Below are 23,324 nucleotides of genomic sequence, written 5' to 3' on the forward strand. Positions count from 1 at the left end.
GCGTGTGCCTCCTGGTCCCTCTGCGCCCTGCTCCACGCCCTGTGCCAAAGTCAGGTGTTACTGCCAGCGCCCACGGGCACAGACCGCCAGCCAGGCCCGCTGGGAGCACAGACACTGGTGAAGGAGGCCCAGCCTGGTGCGTGTGCCCTGAGGGATGTGTCACACCGCCCTGGCCCCCCGACACCGTCTCACCACACGCCTCGGTCCTGCCCTCCCCCTTCCTGCCTTCCACACCTTCCCGCCCACATCATCCCCTCCCCTGGGTCCTCAGCACCCTGAGCCTGAACGAGCAGGATGGGGGGCCCGCACACCTGCCCTAGGGCCTTGGGGTACATGGGCCCCCCGGCCTGTCTTGGTGAGAGTTTTTACTAGAGTGAGTTTTCCATCAAAACTGGCCTGGGGACAGCTCACAGATTCCTCTAAAATCTGACCATCTGTGCCCGGTGACCTCTGTTCTCTGGCTTGGCCCCCACTTAGCCCTGAGTGTGTGCCCGCATCACCATGGCCAGGCTGTTCCCCTAACCTCGGGTTCTTGAGCATTCCTGGGCTGACCTCGGGGCTCTAGCAGGGCGGCCTGACTCAGCCGACAACAGTGCCCGTGGCAGAGGCCGTTTGTCTGGAGTCTGTGCTGGCTGGGCTGCCCCAGCACTTTGCGGGGAGGAGTCCAGGCTGCCCGTAGGGCCAGCACCAGGGCCACACAAACCTCGGGCAGGCTACGCGTGGTCCGGCCGTGGTGGGCGAGGGGTCTGGGCCGGACGTGGGCAGGAATCTGTGCAGGTCCCAAAGGCAGCATTCCCTCTGTTCCTCCTGGGACAGCAAGAAGGCTGAGGAGTCCATGCTGGGGTCCCTTCGCCCTGGGAAGGGGCAGTTGTGTCCAGGGTGGGGGCGAAGACACATCACCCCGACCACCTGGCCCCTGAGCACAGAGCGGGGTGACCTCTGGGCCAGAAGTGGGAGGTCCAGCCCACTGTCCGCGCCACCCCTCCCAGGGCTTCCCTAGAGCCACACTGCCCCCTGCTGGTGCCAGCAGACATGGCAGGAGCCGTGAGGACACCAAGCCTCCCTAGCCACCGAATCCCTGGGACTGATTATCCCCTAAAGAACACAGGATACCACATCCAGTGAACCTGGGGCCACGGCGTGGCTGGAATCTCCATCACTGTATCAGAGGTGCAGGCACGTGGCCACTGGGCAGGACAGCCACTGGGGCTGGGGACATGGAGGTCAGGGACAGCCCTGGAGGGAGGCCAAGACCAGAGCCTCTGGGTCACCTGCAGCCCAACCTCCTGTAAGCAGCACCCAGGTCAGGCTGTGAGTGCCTGGATGCCAAGCCCTCGGGGCCCATCAGCCCAGGACCCCACTGCCTCATCCAGGCCACCAGGGTTAGTCAGGGCCTCGGGACGCGCCCCCCCCCCCCACACTCTGCACCCATCATCCACTGAGGAACCCCTTACGCTGCTGCCCCTCCCCCCCATTAGGATTTGTTAGTGCTTTCTGACCCCTCTGGGAGGCAGCCCCAGCAGGACTGTCCTCAGCACTCAAGCCCAAGAGCCCAGACCCGGGAACCATGGAAGAAAGGAAAGGCAGTGGGCGTGCCCCCACCTAGCCTCTCTCCTTGCCTCCAGACCAGGCTCCCAGAGGTTGGCTGGGCTCCTGGCCAGGCCCCACCTGTATTGGTCTGTCACCTTGGCCTCCTCGGGACTTCTGCTCTTGCCTCTAAAGTGAGGGGCCCAGAGACAGGGGCCACCTGGTGCCTGGGCCTCGGGGACCACCATTCGGGCTTTACTGTCCTTATAGGTGGCTGTCCCCCAGGCATGACCACAGGCACCCCAGGGAACGTCCACAAGGAAACTGCCCCTGCCCAGGCCGACACCTGGGGTCAGGTCACCTCCCTCTCTCAGCACCTCCGGACCCCGGCGATCCTCCACTCCCCTCCCCTCTGTGTCCACCCCCGGTCCCCGCCCCCATCGTTCACCCAGCAGCCTGAACCCCGCCCACTCGTGTGCCCTGCCCACCGGCCACCCCGAGGCCACGCCCCCCCCCCCCCCCACGTCTGAGCCGCCCTTGCTCCTTGCAGGGGTTGGGGGTGGGGTGTGGGCTCCGGTGCCGCCTCGGGCGGCAGGTTAGAGTCTGGGGAGGGGGTGACCCCGGGGGAGGGGGTGACCCCGAGGGAGGCGGCAGAGCTGCAGGCCTGGAGAGTCCAGGGGGTCGGATGCCCCGAGTCCTCGGGAAAACGATAGGTCTCTTCTGGAGGGGCGGTCCCGCTTTAGAAGGAGAGGGAACTGGTCCTGCGGCTGGGGTGGCCCAGCCCTGGACAAGGCCCCCCATGCTCGTGCTTGGGCACAAGGGGAAACTGAGGGTGGCGGGGAGAACGACCTCCCCAAGGCCCTGCACTTGGACCCCCATGGGGAGGATTGCTCACCAACCCGGGGCCACACCCGGTCGCAGCGGCCTTTCCCTGCGCTTGGGGCTAACCCATGACCGGACCCAGCTCACCCTCCCCTTGGAGAACCCCTACCCCCAGAGGTTGTTGGTGGGGGACAAATGGCCAAGAGCAAGGTGCCAGAAGGATGGGCAAATAAGCAGAGAGGAGGGGGTCTTACAAGGCTTCTTCCCCTCACCCCCGTTAGAGTGCCTGAGGTTAACCAGGGGACTCAGAGGCTCAGCCACCCATCCCCTTCTACCTCACCCCTGCACTAGTACCAGAAGGCAGGAGCCCCAGGCATTCCGAAGGCTGTCCCGCCCCTGTTCGGGGTCCCTAATCTCAGAGGCAGCATGGTGGTGATGCATCCACACGACTCCTGAAACAGAATGCTACGGGCACCAGTGACAGTCACAACAAAGTTTACTGCAACGAGAGGCAAGGCAAACCGATCGATCGGGACCGACACTCTTGACCAGAGTGAGGTCTCGCGGGGTACAGAGTTTTTATAGCCCACCATATCGTCTTATTATCACCTGGGAACAGAACAAAGGGATAGTTCCCAGGTGGAAACAGTTCAAACAGGCCCTTGCCCCAATCCGATCACGCGCTAATCCATCCCTTGATTGATAGGCTAAGGCTGTTATCTCCTAACCTACAGTGTTAAAACAAAGCTGTTATTTCTTAAGGCTACAGGTTAGCCCTACCCTTACAGTGGCCCTTAGAAGCTGCTCCCCAGGCCCAGGGTCTCAGAGCCTGGAGATGGAAAGGCCCCCTCTCTGACTCCCCACCTCGGAGCAGTGAGTGCCAGGGACACGTTGCCAGAGTCTCCTTCAGGCAGCCTGGCCTCCTTCCAACCAGGCCAAGGGCACAGATGGTGCCACACCTGCTCCACGGCCCACGATCTGGACAGGAGAGCGGAGGACCTGCCCCTGCCACAGAGAAGACCCAGGCTCCCTGGACATCCCCCCCGCCTCCTGCTCAGAGGGCAGTGTGTTAGCTCCTAGGGTCCTTCCTCCGTCCTGCGCTCTCCACCCTCCATTACTGTGTCCTGGGCCTGTGAGCGACACACACACACACACCAGGGGCACAGGTCTTGAAGAGGAGAGCAGCCCCAGAACAGGAGGCCACCGGGTGGGGGGGGTGGGGGGACCAGGGGAGGGAGGAAGGGCTGTGGCTGGGGTGGGGAGGGCCAACCCCAGGCGAGGTCTAGGCCTGGCCTTCCTCTGTGCTAGCCCTGAGGATCCACAGAAACAATTCAGGCGCAGGGGAGCCCCACCCCAGTGCAAGACACTGTGACCTAAGATGGGCAGGTAGGTGCCAGTGCCCGATAGGGTGCTCAGGGGTTGCCATCAGACAAAGCCCTCAAGGCGCAGGGGAAGAGCACTAGGGGCAGAAGAAACAGCCAGTGCAAAGGCCCTGAGGCAAGAGTGTGTCTGGTGAATTCACGGAGCAGCAACGTAAAAATTAGTGGATGGACGAATCCATCCACTCTGGCTCCTAGCCCAGCCCCCACCCACCTCCGTCTTTTTTGCCGGCTTCCTCTTCTTACTACTGGACTCCCAGGGCTCTGCCGCCCTGGACAGCCGCCTCCGGACTGGTTCCGCCCCGCCCCGCCCCGCCCCGGCGCCCACACGTGCTGCCGCTCAGCCCCAGGCCCTAGCTCCGCCCCCGCACACGTGCTGTCACTCAGGCCCCGCCTCCCGCCGCGCACACGTGCTGCCACTCAGCCCCAGGCCCCGCCCCCGGCCTCCTGCTCCGCCCCCGCACATGTGCTGTCACTCACTCGGGGGCCCCCGCCCGCGCACTTGTGCTGTCACTCAGCCCGCGTTGTGTCCGAGCAGGAGGCTGCCGGCCGGACACTCGGCCCCCGCTCCGCCGGCCCATGGACGCCGCACTCCTCGTCGCCCTCGGGCTGCTGGCCCAGGTAAGGCGTCTGGCCGCGCGGAGCCCCTTGCCCCCTGCCCTACGCCTTACAGTGGGACGCTCCCGGGGACCACTGGCTCTGGCCGCCTCTGGAGGACCCATGAGCTGAGGGTGCCCGGTGGGTAGCTCTGTCCAGGGCGTTCTGTGCCCCAGCGGGGTCCGGAGGCAAAGGGTATGCGTCTCCGACTGAACTGGACGGGGAGCCAAGCTGGGTGGCCGCCCGGAGACCACCTAGCAGGCCGGTCCTTCCCCTGGAGGTGCGCCCCTCAACCCTACCCGACTTGTGGTGAGAGCCAGGAGGGGGGGGGGGCAGCAGGAGCACCCCGCTGGACGAGCTGGTAGGCCGGTTCCCTGACACTCCTGCTGGGTAGGCAGGTGACCCTGGTTAGTGACCCTGGTGAGTGGAGTCCGAGGCACCTCCACCCTGTGTCCCGCCGGCAGGGGCAGCTGCGGGCTCTGCCCTCCAGGAATCCACTCTCCCCTGGGAGTGCCCTGGGAGCCAGGCCCCTGGCACACAGCCCACACCCCCACACTCCCCCCCTGGCCCCAGTTCCCTGGTTTCTCCGAGCTGGGAGCGGGGCAGGATAGAAGGAAGCACAGACCACTGCTCCTCTCCCCACCATGGGCACCCCCTGGGAGGGGGCCACATCTCCTCGAGTCCTGGGCCGAGTGGCCCTTTGGACGGGGCAGGCACTACTCCGAGCCTGGGAGTGGAGCCGCGGCCTGCCTTTGGGGGGCAGACTGAGTCGGGTCGCAGGCCAGAGGCCAGGGCCGGGCAGTGGTGGGGACATTGTGCATAATAGAGGACCTTATTTGCCTTATACTGGACAGGTAGTGAGCTCGAGGGCTTGGCGAGTGCCCACAGGTGCTTGCTGTTTGGGGCCCAGACACTGGTGAGGACAGTCCAGTTTCCCAGCACCCACTCTGGGCTTCTTGAGTCCCCCTGACTCCCAAAGATCTCCCAGCTGTGGCTGGAAGCTGGTCAGATGCCCTCCAGTTGGACCCCTTCCCCCCGCCCCGCCCCGCCCAGCAACTGGGCCTCTGGACACCCGGCACCCCTCGCTCTGGTCACCTGCACCCCTGCCTCTGGGCCCACCTGGGCCTGGGCTCCCCCAGCCCTCTGCTGGGAGGTCGCACCATGCACAATCTTCTTGTGGGCCCTCCCACAGGACCGTATGCCCCCACACACTGGGGTCCACTCCAGAAGGCTCCACGCCTCTGATGCCCCCTCCCCACTTGCTGTAGGAGCAGTGGTCCACCCCCACCCTGCACCAGACCCAGTACTTTGGGCAGGCACATGACGGAGACCTGCTCTTTTGGGTTTGGGGTGGCTCTGCAGCAGGGGAGGTCCTCTCCCTGGGGCTCTTGCGGAATGACCCCTGCACACAGCTGGAGGCTTTGGGGATTTGGGGGGATCAGCCAGTGGGGCCTGGACACAAGTTCTGTACTCGACGTGGCTCAGATTAGCGCATGAGGGGAGCTTTTCCTAGACCCCCCCCCCCCGAAATACATCCGTGTCGGGGCCCTACCCACCCCTCCCCCATCCAGCTCAGCTTTCAGACTTTTGTCCTCTCCTGTCGAGCCACATGGCAGCTGAAGGCTGCCTCCTGGACATCCCTTCCTCCACCTCTGTGAGCTCCCGAGACCCACCGGCTGGCCCCGGGCAAGGCAGGGCTGGCTCAGGAGGGGCCCCAACAACAGGGCTCTGCATTGATCTGGTGCTGACTGTGTCTTTGGGACAAGGCACACCCCTCCCCCGCCTGTGTCCCCTAAAATCTCACCTAGGGGGCTTAGAGCGTGTACTTTCAGAGCTGGGCCCTCGGGCCCCTCCCCGGCCCTCAGTGCCCCCATAGCTGGCCCTGCCCTTGGGGGGGGGCGGGAGTGGGGGGTGGCGGACCTGGATGATTTGGGGCAAGCTGGTGAGCCACACGGTTTCTGGAAAGAAGGTGAGGCCTTGGCTGCACTCCTGGGGACTTGGACATGTGAAGGCCCCCACAGGCAACGTGGGAAAGGCCGTGGAACAGCCTGGCGCAGGCCACGTTCTCTAGTCACGTTAATATGACAGTAGCTGTGGCGGCAGAGGGCAGCTGGCTCCTGGACTTCTCTTCCCCAGGTGGACAGGGCAGCCCCGGAGCATAGTGGCCCTCACGTGGCCGCACCTGTCCCTGCAAGGGGGATGATGGGGGGGGGGGGGGAAACAGCTGCTTCTCCCACCCCCTTACTTTGGCGCCTCAGGAGACGTGCAGGGGCCTCTCTGGGCTGGGGCAACAGCTGGGCCCATTCCTGGCATGCCTGATGCCGGCCAGGCCGTCCAGGAACGGGGTGGTGCGGATTCCAGCCTGGGCAGAAGGGGCTCGGGCCTGGGAGGCTTGCGGGGGGTGCAGACCGGGATCTCTTCCCTCCGCCCGGGGAAACCCCCCCCCCCCCCGCCCCGGGGCCCCTGCCGCCCCGTTCCGCCAGGCTCCAGGCCTCCCACCCGCTTCCTAGATCATGAAACCTTGAGCCAAAAGCACCGTTGGAGGGGTCTCCACTGACACAAGTGTGGGATTAACCCTGGAACCTCTCACTCGAGCTCGCGTCTGCAGCTACGTTTTGTGAGGTTCGCCCAACGACGCCGGATGGGGTAGCAGAGCATGTTCCCTTCCCCTAATGCAGTCGCGACACGACACGGACAGGGTTCCAGGAAGCTGGGCCACGGGAGCAAAAGTCCAGCCCGAGCTCAGGCCTGCTGCCTGCCGTCTGAATCTCAGCAGTGATTTTAGGGAGCCCCAGGGGCCCCTAAAGGCCAGCAGCTCCAGGAGACGAAGCGGGCCGTCCTCACTTCCCGCCCAGCCTTCCCGGCCCACGGCTTCTCTACCCGGGGTGGGGGAGCACCCAGCTCTCTTCCCAGGCTCCGGGGAGACTACGCCGTGGCTTAGGATTCTTTGTTCCGAACCCACCGTGGGCTGGTGGAGAGAAGCAGAGAGCCCTGTGGGCCACGCCAGGAAGAACGGATTCCTACAGGGGTGGTGGGGGGCTTTATTACTCACCCGCTGGGGTTGGGTGTTGGGCTGGGGGTGGGCCCCGGGGAGGGACAGTGGCCCTGGTGTCTCCAGGGCTTCCAGACTATTCTCTCGGTTCTTGGTTAAGGCAAAGGCCGGGGATGAGCACGGGGGTATCGTTGGGCCTCACTTGGGGGAACTGGGTTCGTCACACCCATTGGTTGTGGCTGGGCGTGGGAGAGCACGGTGGACAGCAGAGGGGAGCCCGCGTCCACTCGGTGGTGCCTTCTCGCTCTGCCCACATGCTGGGGGTGTGTGTGAGCTGGCTTTGTCCGTGTGGCTTCGTCCTGGCCCCAGATGTCCCGTGGTCCCCGGGCAGCTCCCAGACCCTCCCCCAGCCGGCCACGTCTGTCTTCTGGGAAGGGGGTGGTGGGAGGACCCGGGCTGGCCGGCGGAAGTGGGCTGTGGCCCGGCCCAGCCGCCCCACCCACCGCAGCCTCTGATCTGGGCAGGGGGTCCCTGCCAAGGTTCTGTGGCTTCTGCTGACCTCCTGAACTTGGGCCGTGGAGTCCCAGGCTCTGCCACGACCGCACCAGCCCCGCACCACGCTGCTGGGCACGCTGCGGTGTAAGCCAAGGCCGCTGGCAGAGACGGGGGTGAGGGGCAGCCGGAGGCTCTGTGGTGGGCTGGACGGGGCAGAGTGTGTCCCCCAGCATTCCTCCAAGAGCCTGAGATCAGGGGCTAGCCCCCCTGCAGACCGGCCCCCGCCTGCACCCCCAGTCCTGTCCACCTCCCCACACTGAGGCCGGGTGGGGAAGGCGCTCCTGGGAGCGACGGAGCTCAGAAGCTGGCTTCCCTGTGGCCCCCACCTCTGCTGCTCTCTGGCCGTGTGGGCTTGAGCCAGTGGCTCGGCCGCTCTGAGCCCTACTCTGGGTGGCTGTGAAACCAGACAGCGCTCGATCCTAGGGGCCGTGAGGGCTGAGGGAGGGCCTAGGGAAGGCAGAAAGGGCTGAGACAGGCGGACGCTGAGCCCTGTGCCGCCCTCGGGATGCTCAGGAAACAGATGCTGTCCCCGCTAGCACAGTGACAGAGGCCAGCAGGGCTCCGCTTGGCGGGAACACGGTGCTGACCTGGAAGGGTTTGTGCTCTGTGGGTTTGGCGCGACGCCCGAGCCGCCCCAGGCACTGCCGGTCTGTCGGGCTGGAGTAGCTTGGGGGCCTGGCCAGGAGCTTGGTCCTTTTTATAAACCACGTTCGCTGCCTCGCAGATTCCAGGCCCCTGCAGGTGACAGTGCCCCTGGGATTTCAGGTGAGGAGGAGGAGGGGGACGATTCCAGGCCTGGGGACCCGGCTTGGGGCCACAAGGAGAGCTCAGCTGTCATGTGGATGTTACTGCTGTTTTGCGAGCAAAGCGTGTGGAAAGCATTGTGTGCTGGTCCTGGTAGGTGAAGGTGGCAGGGAGTAGAGCGGAGGGTTACACGGGACGGCAGCTGGCATCTCCCTCCTGCCCCTGTCCCATCCCACCCAGAACACCCCCCTCACTCGTCCCTGACGCCTCTCTTCTGAGACCACGAGACCGCCCCGTCCATGCCCACTCTCCGTGGACTGTGAGGCCCCAGACGGAGGCTGGGGGGTGAGCTCACGGTGTCGAGGAGGCACAGGGCAGCCAGGGAGCCACCCTGTCCACCTTAGCTAAAAGGGAACGCCTCCTCCAGAAGGACCCAGGGCGTGGAGACCCTGGGTGGGGCCAGAGAGCTTCTAGGGTCATCCCTAGAGCACAGAGGGCTGGCGTCTGGGAGGGGGTGTCCACTCTGCATGCCCCCAGCCAGCCTGTCCTGCCTTGGGTTTGGGGGAGGGCAGGGCAGGGGGCAGCTGCCAGTGGAGGGGGGGGGGGCGGGGCCCGAGCAGCCTCAGAGGCTGCCTTCTCCAACCCCCAAAGCCAGCTGGGTCCCAGCGCGTGACCGAGCCCCTCCCCCAGACCCCACCCCAGGTGCCGCCATCTCTCACCAAATCCAGCGGGACCCTGTGCCCCTGGACCAGAGCCCCTGTGCCCAGCCAGCCACAGTGCTCGGTCCCACACTCAGACCAGCCGGCACCCTGTTGAAGAGCCTGGTGCAGAGACCAGGGCCGGGAAATTCGGGATGTGTTTGTGCTGCCAGCCCGTCCCTGACTCATGGGACGGTGCCTTTTCTGGGCCTCAGTTTCCCCACCTGACCTGGGAAGGTGGGGCTACCTGTGGTCACTACGGGGAGTGGCCAGTGGGTCTTGAGAGACTTCTGACGGGTGCCCTCCTCCCACCATGCTCCCTGATGGCCCCAGTTCTGAGCCCAAAGGCTGGCCCAGGGAAGGGCCTGAGCTATATCTACATGCCCCCACCCGCCCCTGCGGAGGAGGGGGTGAGCACGGCTGCCACGTGCTCCCCGTCTTCCCTTGGCAGCCCCCCAGCCCCCCGAGTGTGTGGAGAAAGAGGAGGGAGCACCCCCAGGGCCCTGAGGATCCCGGGAGTGGTGGTGTGAACCCTACCACTGGCCCCATGGTTGGGAGGAAAGCAGGGGGTCGGCACCCGGTGTTGTGGTCCCGTTTCAGCCCCTTGGGCCCTGCGAACCCCCCAGCAGCTAGGCCAGTCTGCACGGTGAGGTCGGGTAAGTTTGCAGGTCCTGCTGAAACCCTGGAAACGGGCTGAGCCTCCAATCCCACAGAGCAGCCTGGAGAAGCCCCTTCCGACCTGCCTGTAGGGCCTCCGCGAGCACCCGCTTCCGGGAAGCATTTGTGGGAGAGGGGAAGGGTGGCCACACCCTGTTAGCCACAGTCTTCTCCCACGAAGTGTCCCTGGGAGCCTCCCCCTGGCAGCTGTTGCCAGCAGCTGCCTCGTTCGTCACTCTGGCTCCGTCTGCCCCCTGAGCACCCCATGCTCCCCAAGGCCCGGTGCCTGCGCCTCCCTTGGGCCACTCCGGGAGGAGGTGGGGGCCCGGCAGCCTCACTTCGGCCGGCCGGTCAGGGAACATCCACCAGGCCTGGGGCAGCTCTGGCCGCAGGGGCTCCCAGGAGATGACAGGAGACACATGCAGGGCTTTGGGGGCTCCAGTCTTGGGGTGTGGCTGTGGGGTCTCCCAGGACCATGAGCTCAGGGCTCTGATGGGGGCCAAGGTTATGGTGGGTTCACTTTTCTGCGGCCGGGCTCACTGGGGTTGCGTGCTATGTAATTGACAGCTAATTGTGCCTTTGTTGCAGAGCCTGGGCCTGTCATTGGGAGTCCCTGGGCAGAGGAGGCCCAGTACCCTGTACCCCTGGCACCGGGCACCTGCGCCAGGCCGTGTACGAAGAGCCTGGGTTATCCCCCCCATCAGTGTATCCGAGAACCACAAGCGTCTTCCGTACCCCCTGGTGCAGGTGAGGGGGGCACAGACGGGGGAGGGGGTTAGCCCTGGGGGCAGAACAGGGGCTGGGCTGTCCCTGGAGGGTCCCTGAGGGCAGCACATCTTTGGGGTCATAGGCCGAGCTGCTGGGGAGGAGTCAAGGCCAGGAAGAGGGAGGGACCCTGCCTTTTGGGGCACCTCCCCCAGCCGGGCTCCTTTCTTGGCAGATCAAGTCCGACAAGCAGCCACTGGGCAGCGTCATCTACAGCATCCAGGGCCCCGGTGTGGACGAGGAGCCCCAGGGCGTGTTTTCCATTGACAAGTTCACCGGGAAGGTGTTCCTGAATGCCATGCTGGATCGGGAGAAAACAGACCGCTTCAGGGTGGGGCCCGCTGTGGGGAGCGCTGGCAGGAAAGGGCGGGGGGGCTCCTGCCACCACCAGGCTCCTGGTCTCAGGGTTGGGACTTGAGGGCACATGTCCTTAATTGGTAGCTGCAGACAGGGGTTTGGGACTATAGGACCTGCATTCCAAAGAAGATGTTCAGGATTCTGTTCCCATTTAACAGATGAGCATGAGCGAACTGAGGCCCCATGGAGGCGGGGCTTGGTCCTGCCCAGGGAAGCGGCACCGGGCAGCCCCCAGCAGAGCCGCTGTCAGCCTCCCAGGAAAACACCACTGGACGCTGGTGTAGCTTTGCCCCAGTTTTGCCCCCAGCCTGGCCATGTGTGGTGGGGGTGGGGCGTTGTGCAGAAGCCCACGGTATGGCACGTCCCAATGGCAGGTGTCCCTTGACTCTCCGGGGAAGGTGGCACGGGATCCCCCCGCCCCGGAGGCATGGGATTGTGAGGCTTGAGAGAAGGGAGCAAGAGGCCATGGAGGGGGGAGGAACCTGACTCCCCACAGAGTCCTGTGTCCTGGAGTCTCCAAAGTGTTTTGAGTTTGCCCTGGAGGAGGAGGCTTCTGACTTTGCTTTTTCCGTGCCCTGAACGTTCTTCGTCCAGACTTTGAGAACGAGCTCTTGGTTCCCTTACACAGGGAGTTATCAGACAGAGACCACGGTCCTACCTGGGCACCCTAGCATGCCCGCTCTCCAGAAGCAGGAAAGTGGCTTAATTTCCGTTTCATGGGATCATTAAGCTCCAAGAGGAGCCTGCACCGATTAGCAGAAGGGACGGAGTGGGAGCGCTAGTGAGACTGTGGCTTCAGTCGCACACAAAACATACCTGTGAGCTTCCCGGCAGCCAAGGCGAGAGAGGAAGCGAGGCGCTGCCCTCCCTTGCTGTGGGCGAGCAGGCTGGGGGCAGGGAGGTCTCGCTGCTGCACACTCGCCCCACCCCATGCCCTTTCTCCCCTGTGTAAGCTGGTGTCCCCAGTGGGACACCGGGTCTGCACTTGCTGTCTCTTTGCACGGCCTGGTGGGGGCCACCAAAACTGGGGGAGCACAGCACCAGCCCTTGCTCTCTGCTTGGGTAGCTAAGGGCCTTTGCTCTGGACCTGGGAGGAGCCACCCTGGAGGAGCCCACGGACCTGGAGATCGTGGTTGTGGATCAGAATGACAACCGGCCCGTCTTCAGGCAGGAGGCGTTCAGCGGCCGGGTGCTGGAGGGAGCAGTGCCAGGTGAGGCTGGGGGGCTGCGGCGGGCGTGGGGGGCTCTGAGTCGTCAGAAGGCCCGGGGAGACTGAGCAAGACTCTCGGTGGTCCTTCAGAGCGTCCAAGAGTAAGCAAGCGGACTCTCCAGGGGCAGGGACTTTGTGGTCACTTCCCGTTTCAGTGTAAGTTTCACACCCCAGCGTCTTCCAAAAAGCAGTGAGGATTTATGGTGGCCGAGCTGGGACGGAGGCTGCTGCTGCACTGAGGTGAAATCCACACACATCAGGGCTGAGCGGTTAAAAACGGACAATTCCGTGGGTTTAGCACCCTCACCATGATGCCGTAAGCCTGCTTCCAGAACACGTCCGTCCTTGTTTCTCAGCCCTACATCTCGGTCGCAAACAAGGCACAACCTCCTGTCCGGACGGCCTCGCTCGCCTGACCTGTTCCAGGCAGGAGAGACCTTCCCGCTCTGGTCCCAGGGGCTTCAGTCCAATCCCAGGCCAGCCTTCCGCCTGAGAGGCTGGGAAGGGCGGACTCGTGGGAGGTGCTCCCACACGTCTGTTTATTTCACCTCCTTCTTCGTGTTTCAAGACTCAGAATGACCTTTTTTTTTTTTTTTTTTTTTTTTTACTTCTTTTTGCGTATCTTCAGACTTGCAAAAAAGTTAAAAAGAATTGCAACAGAGTTGTGACGTTGATCATGTTTGCGCCTTTGTGGATTATCTGCTTGTTTCCACCATTAGGTTGGGACGATGGTCCCGCTCCACCTAAGCTCGTTCCCCTCCGTCTGGAGCGGTTCCTTGGCCGTTAGGCGTTCCTGACCCTGATGTGGTTTTTTTTTTTTTTTCAAAAAAGTTTTATTGCGCTAAAAATACACGTAAGTGTTACCACCCTAACAATTTTTAAGGGGACAGTTCAGTGGTGTTAAATACATTCCAAACGTGGGGCACTGGGGTGGCTCAGTCAGTTCAGCATCAGACGCTGGCTCAGATCACAATTCATGGGTTCAAGCCCCAGATAGGGCTCTGTGCTGACAGCTCAGAGCCTGGAACCTGCTTCGGATTCTGTGTCTCCCTCTCTCTCTGCCCCTCCCCCTCTCATGCCCTGCATCTGTCTCTCTCTGTCTCTCTCTGTCTCTCTCTCAAAAATAAACATTTAAAAAATACATTCATGGGGCGCCTGGGTGGCGCAGTCGGTTAAGCGTCTGACTTCAGCCAGGTCACGATCTCGCGGTCCGGGAGTTCGAGCCCCGCGTCAGGCTCTGGGCTGATGGCTCGGAGCCTGGAGCCTGTTTCCGATTCTGTGTCTCCCTCTCTCTCGGCCCCTCCCCCGTTCATGCTCTGTCTCTCTCTGTCCCAAAAAATAAATGTTGAAAAAAAAAATTTTAAAAAAATACATTCATAATGTTGTGCGGCTGTCCCCACCACCGGTCCCCAGACCCTGGCTCCCACCTACTTTCCACCTCTGTAAATCTGTATACTCTAGGGACCTCGTATAAGTGGAACCTTCTAGTATTTGTCATCTGTGACGGCTCATCTCACGAGCACAAGCATCCAGCTTCATCCGTGTTCAGGATCTGCTTCCCTTTTAAAGCTGGACAGTAGTCCATTGTGTGGACAGACCACACTTCACTTGTCCGTCCTCCTGTAGATAGATACTTGGGTGGCTTCCGCGCCTTGGCTACCATGAGTGATGTTATGGACGTGAGTTCACGTTCCCGCTTTTGGTTCCTTGGGGGATAAACCCAGAAGTGGAGTTGATGGATCACACAGCGATTCTGTGTTTCATTTGAGTGACCACCATGCTGTTTCCACAGCGGCTACACCATTTCACACCCCACCGGCCACGTGTGGGGCCCCATTTCTCTGTGTCCTTGCCAACACTTGTCTTCTGGTTTTTCATGATGGCCATCCCAGTGGGTGTGAACTGGTGTCTCGTGATGTGGGTTTGTGTTTCCCTAACGACTACTGATGTCGAGCACCTTTTCATGTGTTTTGCGGCCATTTGTATATTTTATCTGGAGAAAGGCAGATTCAAGCCCTTTGCCCATTTTTGAATTGAGTTGCATTTTTGTTGAGTTTTAGGGGTTGTTTATATATCCTGGGTAGTCCTTCACAGAGACACGATTTGCAAGTGTTTTCTCCCGTCCTGTGGGCTGCTTTTTACCCCGTTGATAGTGTCTTGACGCAGAACATTTAAAAACGTTCATGAAGTGCAGTTTGTCCATCTTCCCTTTTGTTGCCTGTGCCTTTGGCGTCCCGTCCAGAAATCATAACCAAATCCAGTGTCGCGAGACTTTTGCCCTCCGTGTTCCTCCAGGTTTTACAGTTTCAGGCCTTACGTGTAGGTCTTTGATCCGCTTGGAGCGAGTTTTTGCGTGATGGTGTGAGGGGAGGGTCCAAGTGCGTGCTCTGGGCCGCGGACGCCCAGTTTTCCCAGCGCCGGGCGCCGAGAAGACCGACCTCTTCCCCCTCGCACGGTCTCGGCACGCTGGCCGGAAGTCGTTTGGCCACCCGTGCGAGGGTCTGTTCCCGGACTTCTTGTCCCACTGGCCCGCGCGTCTGTCTGTGTGGCCACCCCACGCTGCCGTGATCCCCGCACCTTTGGGGTGGTTTTGAAGGCAGGCGGTGTGAGTGTGCCCGCTGTGTTCTTGGCTGTTTGGGTTTCCTGGAGGTTCCATACGAGTTTTAGGACGGTTTTCCTATTTACGTGAAGAAACTTGTCCTTAGGACATCGATGGAGACGGTACCGAATCTGCAGATCACTTTGGGCGGTGCTGACATTGAACAGCGTTGACCTCGCGGTCCGTGAACATGGGCCGTGTTTCCGTTTACTTGGGTTTAATTTCTTTCCGAAGCGTTTGTAGTTTTCACCATCTGAGTGTCACACCTCCTTAGTCCCAACACTGACTGAAGCACTTACTCAGTTATTTTGAAGAACATGGGTTGTCCGGATGGGGTTTGTGTGGTTGGATTCAGGATTTGCACGCGGGTAACACAGTTCTCCTCAGTGTGTCCTATCAGGAGTGTGTGTCCCGTTCCTGGAGATGTGGACTTCGATTTGCCTTGTTTAGGGGGTGTCTGCCGGGCTTCTCCACTGTGATTTTTTGTTTGTTTGTTTATTATTTTGAGAGAGAGAGTGACAGGAGGAGCAGAGAGAGAGAGGGAGAGAGAGAATCCCAAGCACGTTCCGCACGGTCGGCACAGAGCCAGACACAGGGCTCGATCCCCTGAACCATGAGATCATGACCTGAGCTGAAACCGAGTCAGACACTTAACCGACTGAGCCCCCAGGCGCCCCCCGCTGTGATTTTTCCATTTCCCCCTGTAATTAATAGACATCTTGTGAAAGATCCTCTGCGACTGTGCTCGTCCTCTGTTTCTCCTTAAACTTCCATTCCCCAGTGTGAGCATCTGCTCGTGGTCCTTGTCTGGGTCCGTTCTCCTAGGGGCGGGGGCAGTGGTTTCCTACTTCCATTGTCCCTTCACCCTTTGTCAGCGGGCTTTCTGCCCTGTGGACGTGTGTCTGCGGATGCTATTTTTGTTTCTATGACTCTGGACCTCCGGAGTCTGACTCGTTCGGTGGGTTATCATCCATTACAGCCATTGCTCTGATGCCCACATTGTCCGTGTTTGGCCAACAGGAGGCTCGTCTGATTGGCTGCTGTTCGGCCCCGGCAGCAGATAGAGCTGGGAGACGTGCTTCTGTGTGCAGACACGAGCGTGTGTGTTGTGCGTGTGTGCGTGCGTGTTGCGTGTGTGCTGCTCACACCTGTGTTTGCACGTCTCTCTACTTCTGTTAGTTCGGCGTTCCCGCCGGTTCGGAGCTGGCCCGCTTTCCAGCTGGTTCCCCCCGTCTGACCCCGGGCTCTCAGCCCCTGCTGGACTGTCTCCGTGTCTGGGGGACACGTGTCAGCTCTTGATCGAACGTGTATACCAGACGCTCTTGCTTCCTCCTCCAGCCGGCGCAGGGCAGACGGCTTAAATGTTCAAGCTCGTACAGACCGATGGGGGCCCGGACCTGGCACGGTGGGCCACGGACGGCGAGGCGCGTCCTGGGGCCAGGGGTTGGCACCCACACGTGTCCTCCCCACCAGGCACCTACGTGACCAGGGCCGAAGCCACAGACGCTGATGACCCGGAAACAGACAACGCGGCCCTGCGGTACTCCATTCTGGAGCAGGACGGCCCCCAGCTCTTCAGCATCGACGAGCACACGGGGGACATACGCACCGTGCAAGTGGGTCTGGACCGCGAGGTGAGGCTACCGCCATGAAGGCTGGGGGCCAGGGCCGCCAGGGTTGCATCCTTGCCCGTCTTCTCGGCGCTCTGAGGCTCACGGGGTGGCTCGTTCCAAGCTGGGCCCTCCGCCCCAGCCTTGCCCACCCTACGCGCTTCCCCCGACACGGTGGAAGGGAGCCCCCGCTTGCTGTGGATACTCCCAGTGGCTCTGGACACAAACCCAGCTTGGGACACCCGCGTCTCGTGGCTGCTCGTGGGTTTAGGTCCGAGGGGAGCGGGAAGGGCCCTCCGTATGGTGCCTGGCCCTGACGAGTCCTGCCGAAAGCCTCCCCCGCACTGGAGCCTGCCAGGCCTTCGGGCTTCCTGGCACGGGGTAGGCCATCCACCTGGCCCCACACTGGCCAGTTGCGCTCTGGAGTAACAGCCACTCTCTGTCCTCGCACACTCTTCCTCCAGCGGGACCCCTGCTGCCGCTCACAGCCAGGCTGCTGCACAGCTTCGGCACCTCCAGGAAGCCCTCCTTGGTTTCCCCGCGGCTACACACACAGCTCTGTCTAGTCACTTGCTGCATCAGGTGGCCTTCGTCGGTCCCTCTTTCTGCCACTGGAAGTGGCCCCTCAGGGCAGGGACCCAGCTTGTTGGTTCAGCTCCAGCGTGCTGTGGTGTTCCGTGAATGCGTACCCAACTCGACGCCTGGCCTCTTGCCCACTCATAGTCTGGGCTGGCAGTCGTGTTGTCAGACCCAGAGGGCCGGGCGGCACATTTTGCCCCAGAGCTTGGGAGCAAAAGGCCGGGTGTTGGGGCTTGTGATGCGCATAGGGCTCTCCCCTGAGGCTGAGCCCGGTGCTGTCTGCTCGACGCCGCCCCCCCACCGGGCCCTACGGGGCCACCGGGGACCCTGACTGCGCATTGCTGTGCCCCCAGGTGGTCGCCGTGTACAATCTGACCCTGCAGGTGGCGGACATGTCTGGAGATGGGCTCACCGCCACGGCCTCAGCCATCATCACCCTTGAGGATGTCAATGACAACGCCCCTGGGTTCACTAGGGACGAGGTACTGCCCCCGACCACACCCACGCTGGGGACTGTCCTTCCCTCCTCAGGCTCCCGACAGAGAGACAAGGACTTGTCTGAGGACAAGCACAGAAACCCAGGTTAGACTGGTGGCTTGTGCACACGTAGACACAGAGAAGCTCGGGGAGACCCCGGGGGGAAGCGTCCCCCCCCCCCCCCGAGACCCCTCGGTGGCCCTCGGGCAACAGGAAGGAGCCTTCCCTCCGCCCCCGCCGCATGGGACGGAGCAGCCAGCCCCAGCCTCCGGGACAAGGCGGCACACAGGGCGCCTGGCCGGCAGCTGAGCCCGCGGACAGGGCCTCGTGGGGACCCCTGGGGGGCCGTGATTCCCAAGGCCACAAGCCCGGGAGGCTCTGGGGCGGGGGGGGGGGGGGTGGGCAGCGGAGTCAACAGGGGGGGAGCAGGGGTGGGCGTCCCCCCGCGGGGCCACCCCCGCCCCCGCAGCCCCGGCGGTAACGAGGGCCGGGCTTCCGTAGTTCTTCATGGAGGCCACGGAGGCTGTCAGCGGAGTGGACGTGGGGCGGCTTCAGGTGGAGGACAGGGACCTGCCGGGCTCCCCAAACTGGGCAGCCAGGTTCACCATCCTGGAGGGCGACCCCAAGGGACAGTTCGCTATCCGCACAGACCCCAAGACCAACGAGGGCGTGCTGTCTGTGGTGAAGGTGAGTGGGGTGCACGGCTTCCCCAGCTGGGGTCTGGCTTCTGGACCCGAGCTCAGGGGGCCCCCGTTTGGGGCAGAGCAGAATGCTAGGGGACCCGGGAATGCTGGGGTTCTGGGCGCAGGCCACGCCGACCCCGGGGCACGGGGCCGGCCACAGCCCGGGTGATATTGATGGAGTGCTGCTTCTTCCGGTGTGGGGTGCCGTGTAGACCTGTGTCAGGCGGGTCTGAAGCCAGGAGACAGGAGCAGCGGGAGACACACGCACACACGGGTGCAGACCTGTTTAGAGGCTGACGCACAAGGAGCGTTATTGCAGGAAACAGGGGTTTGCAGGCCCAGCGGGCTGGGAACTCAGGACCCGCATCTTTCCTCTAAAGGAAAATCTCAGCTTTGTTCTCAACGGCTGTGAGCTACGGACGCGCCCCACTCAGGTCATCCGGGACAATATTTAAAGTCAGCAGGTGGCAGAGGTTAATTTAACCCCAGGTGCCAGCCCCCTCTGCGTGCCCGGACGAGCGTTGCTTGAGTCACCAGGGAGGATGCCTGACCAAGTGACGCACGAAGCTGGTCACACGCCGCCTAACAAACTCATTCTGAGTGATGAGTAGCTGTCATTTTTATGTTATTCTTTGCGGCTTTTGGTCCTGAATAATTTTTATTTGTGCAGGGCTAATGAGGGACAGGGAGAGTAGGGGCTGTGAGGAGAGACTGAAGGGGCCGCGGTCCCACCGTGGGGGCCTCGCCCTGCCCCGTAGCCGCCTCCGGGCACCTCGAATGTGAGGGGGGCCCGGAGTCCTGAGCGACCGCCCCCCCGGTCCTCCCCCCCCCTCCAGCCCCTGGACTACGAGAGCTGTGAGCAGTACAACCTGAGAGTCACGGTGCAGAACGAGGCCCCCCTGCAGGCGGCCGCCCCCAGGGCCGAGCGGGGCCAGGCCAGGGTCAGCGTGCGGGTGCAGGACGTCAACGAGGCGCCCGTGTTCCAGGAGAACCCACTGAGGACCAGCCTGCCTGAGGGGGTGCCCCCGGGAACCCCCGTGGCCACTTTCTCTGCCCAAGACCCTGACACGCAGCGGCTGCAGAGGCTCAGGTGGGGGCCGCCGGGGTGAGGCAGAGGGGGCCGACGGCCTCCTTTGTCCGCTGCCCAGCCGGGGCCCGGAGCACGGTGGAGGGTTCCCGTCAGAGCCCTGGTCGGAGGGTAGAGGGCACGTCTGTCCGTGTACAGCCCTGAGCGTCCCTGGGGCCTCGAGCCCTGTGCATACGTGCGTGTTGGCGTGAACTCGTCCCAGCAGGCCAGGCTGGGCGCTTGCTGGCCCACCGACGCCACCCGGTCCGTTCCGGTGAGCCGGTGTGTGCAGGCCGGCCCTTCGTGTGTTGGATGTCACCCTGGCCCTGGCCCTATGGATCTGTGTCTGTCTCCACGGTGCCCACGCGCTGAAGCCTGGCTGTGGCACTCACTGGCCGTGGGGCCCTGGCCCTGGGCCTCACCTGCCTTCCCTGAGCCTCGGTTTCCTCATCTGTCAATTGGGACAGAAACCACCAGCTCAGGGCAGTTGGGGGCCTAGCTTCAGAGGTGCGTGCGTGCACACGTGTGTGGGAAATGTGTGTTTCTGTATGACCACACCCCTAGGGGTCCTGTGTCTGCTCAGGGTCACTCTGTCCCCTCCTTGGCCAACAGCTACTCTAAGGACTATGACCCAGACGACTGGCTGCGGGTGGACAGAGCCACGGGTCAGATCCAGACCCAGCGAGTGCTCAGCCCAGCCTCGCCCTTCCTCAAGGATGGCTGGTACAGGGCCATCATCCTGGCCTACGACGATGGTGAGTGCCAAGCTGTGCCTGGGCTCCGGGGTTCCCGGACCCGGGCGGGGCATCCTTGCTGCTGCCTGAGGGCCGAGAGCTGCGTGTGCCGTGGAGCCGATTCTTGGGTGGGCAGTCTGCCCCAGCAGGGCAAGGAGCCCACCCGGCCTCTCCCGCCTGCAGCCTCCCCACCCAGCACAGCCACCGGGACCCTGTCCATTGAGATCCTGGAGGTCAATGACCACGCCCCTGAGCTGTCCCGGCCATCTGGTAGCGTGTGCAGCAAGCCAGATCAGGGTTCTGGCCTTCTCCTGGGGGCCACGGATGCGGACCTGCCCCCCCACGGGGCTCCCTTCCACTTTCAGCTGAGTCCCCGTGTCCCAGAGCTGACCCGGAACTGGAGTGTCAGCCAGGTTAACGGTGAGTTTTTCCAAACACCGGCCCGCGGGTGCAGCCCTGAGACCTGGGGGGCGCTCAGCACCGTGGTCCTGCTGGTTCCCGCCGCATCCTTGGGCGGGGCAGGAACTATCACGCCCAGTGGGAGGATGGGGAAACTGAGGCCCCAGGTCTTGGGATCCTCAGCCACCAGGCCGCTTCTCCGAGCAGCAAGGGGCGCGGAGGGGCCCTGGAGGGGCAGGGGCAGGGCGCGTCGGGTTGGGAGGCCCCTGCTGACCTTGGGCGCCCTCTGCAGTGAGCCACGCGCGCCTGCGGCTCCGGCACCAGGTCCGGGAGGGTCTACACCGCCTCAGCCTGCTGCTCCGAGACTCCGGGCAGCCGCCTCAGCAGCGCGAGCAGCCCCTGAATGTGACAGTGTGTCGCTGCGGCCCGGATGGCGCCTGTCTGCCGGGGGCCGCTGCCCGGAGGGCAGGAGGCGTGGGCGTCAGCCTGGGCGCCCTGGTCATCGTGCTGGCCAGCATCATCCTGCTGCTCTGTGAGCGCCTGCGTCCCAACACCTGCTGCCCTGACTCCGCCTCCTCTCAGGCCCCACCCCACCTTAACCCTCCCTCCCCCCCCCCTCCCGCAGGCCCCATACCACCCGATCCCATGCCCCACATGTCCAGACCCGGCTGGATGACCAGGCACCCACCACCTCCTATCTGTCCCCTCCTGCCCAGTGCTCGCCCTGCCGGTCGCCCTCATCACGCGGTCCCGGCGGCAGTCAGGAGACAAAGGGTTTCTGCACGGGCTGCAGGACGATCTCCGGGACAACATCCTGAACTATGACGAGCAGGGGGGCGGGGAGGAGGACCAGGTGAGGGGAGGGCATTGGGGAGGTGGTGGTTTAGAAATGCTAAGCGGTTGGAAGGGTCCCTGAGAGCCTAGGCTGTGGGTCCCCCTCCAGCACCCCTCACCCCACCTTCAGGAGGAGGGAGTGTCCCCCACAAGTCCTCTTCCCTTCCCCCGCACCCCCCTCATCCCACCAGGGTGCCTGGGACCAAAACCCCACCCTGTGATTGATCGGGGCTGAATTCTGCCTCCTGTGTCCCCAGGATGCTTACGACATCAACCAGCTGCGCCACCCAACAGAGCTGGCGGCCTTGTGCGCTCCCCTGGGACGGCCACCACTGCGCCGAGATGCCCCGTTTGGCCGAGTGCGCCCCCAGCCACCCCGCATGCTGCCCACCAGCCCCGCTGACATCGCTGACTTCATCAATGATGTAGGTGTCCCTGGAGGTGTGCAGACAGGGGCAAAGGCACGGGGACACGCACATAGGGGCTCCCGCCCATGCCTCTGTGAACCCTCCAGACGCGCACCATTTGTGGAGAGTGGGTCCGTCGCTGGGGACCCCAGCTGAGCTTCTGGGGAACCCCTGACAATCTGAGAGCTGGGTGAGGCTGGGGAGGTGCAGGGGACCACAGGCACAGGTCCCCTGGAAGAGGAAGCTGCCCCCCACCCCTGCCCCAGATCGCGCAGAGCCTGGTTGAGCTGGGGTGGGTTGGAGCTTGCTCTGCGGCACTTTCCACTGGACACCGACAAAAGTTAGCGTGTCCCGAGGCTGGGGGTGCAGCTGTCAGTCGCATCCCGGAACCACAGTTATGTGGGCACAGCATCGGCGAGTTCTCGCAGTCAAGGCGGGGGAGGCTCAGAAGGCAGGCGGCCCGGTTCGGATGGGCTGTGGGGGAGCAGAGGGTGCCGCCTGCCGGCCTGCCCGACGCCACACCAGCCCGCAAGCACAGGCCTTGATTCAGAGGAAGCCCCCTACAGATGCCTGGGCAGGGGTTAGGCCCAGGTGCTGGTCCCGGTTAGGAGGGCGTGTGACCCTTTGGGTGAGAGGACGGACGGAGGTGGGCAGGACAGAACCCTTTGTGAAATCTTTAAAAGGCAGAAACGGGGGTCTCACCGATGGGATGTTAGGAAGCCTCACGTACCCCAGCCCTAAGGAAGGAGAGAGCCGCCCAGAGGGAGGTGGGGCGGGTCTCCCCAACGGTGCCCGCACTCAGGGCTCTGCCCCTCCCCCTCCTCTTCCCGCGGGGCTGGGGGTGGGGCTCCCTCCTCGATGTCTCGGGCTGAGCGGGCTGCAGCCTGAGCTGGGGGCGGGGCTTGGTGCCGGCAGGGATCCTGAGCTCTCCCGGGCCTCTCCGCAGGGCTTGGAGGTGGCAGACAGTGACCCCAGTGTCCCGCCCTATGACACAGCTCTCATCTACGACTACGAGGGGGATGGTTCTGTGGCAGGGACGCTGAGCTCCATCCTGTCCAGCCTGGGGGACGAGGACCAGGACTACAGCTGCCTGCGGGACTGGGGCCCCCGCTTCGCCCGGCTGGCTGACCTGTACGGACCCCCGTGAGGGTCGGACAAGGGCCAGGGAAGGGTGGGGGGCTTTCTGATGCGGACCCGCGTGCCCTGCTCAGGGTACAACCACCAGACACGGAGGACAGACGTCTTTCCGAGGACAGGCAGCCTGGTCTCCAGGCCCGGCTGATCTCTGTAGAGGCAGCCAGGGGGCCCCCAGGCCCTTGGGCAAGTCTACTTCTCCCAGGGAGGACAGAGACCGAGGGACCCAGCGCCCGGAGAGCGGGAGCCAGACAAGCCTGGCATCAATCAGCCTTCCCTGGGGTCAGAACCCCCACGTCGCCGGCCCCCAGCGGCCTCCCACTCATGCCCCCCCCACTCCTGAATTAAAAACCTGCCCTTCTCTCCAGTGCCGGTGGCGCAGTCCGGGCTGCCCCCCACGGTGGGGGGGGGGGAAGAGGGGGGTTAGTGAGCCCACCGGGAGCCCCCTCCAACCCAGGGCGCGCGGCCCGAGAGAAGCAGCAGCGAGAACGCCAAGTTC

General features: G+C 63.4%; 1 protein-coding gene across 1 annotated transcript; it reads left to right on the plus strand.

The window, feature by feature from the left end:
* The first annotated feature begins 3,628 nt into the window (after positions 1-3,628).
* Positions 3,629-23,312, plus strand: CDH15 (cadherin 15). The gene is made up of 14 exons (XM_043599891.1): positions 3,629-4,349; positions 10,560-10,718; positions 10,912-11,067; positions 12,160-12,304; positions 16,376-16,536; positions 17,445-17,573; positions 18,070-18,255; positions 19,088-19,341; positions 19,930-20,072; positions 20,235-20,471; positions 20,743-20,982; positions 21,167-21,303; positions 21,542-21,709; positions 22,638-23,312. Exons 1-14 carry the CDS (start codon positions 4,308-4,310, stop codon positions 22,836-22,838), a joined length of 2,358 nt encoding a protein of 785 aa, XP_043455826.1. The 5' UTR covers positions 3,629-4,307; the 3' UTR covers positions 22,839-23,312.
* Positions 23,313-23,324: the final 12 nt, after the last annotated feature.

The sequence above is a fragment of the Prionailurus bengalensis genome, chromosome E2 (assembly GCF_016509475.1).
Source record: "Prionailurus bengalensis isolate Pbe53 chromosome E2, Fcat_Pben_1.1_paternal_pri, whole genome shotgun sequence".
In the NCBI taxonomy this organism is placed as follows: Eukaryota; Metazoa; Chordata; class Mammalia; order Carnivora; family Felidae; genus Prionailurus; species Prionailurus bengalensis.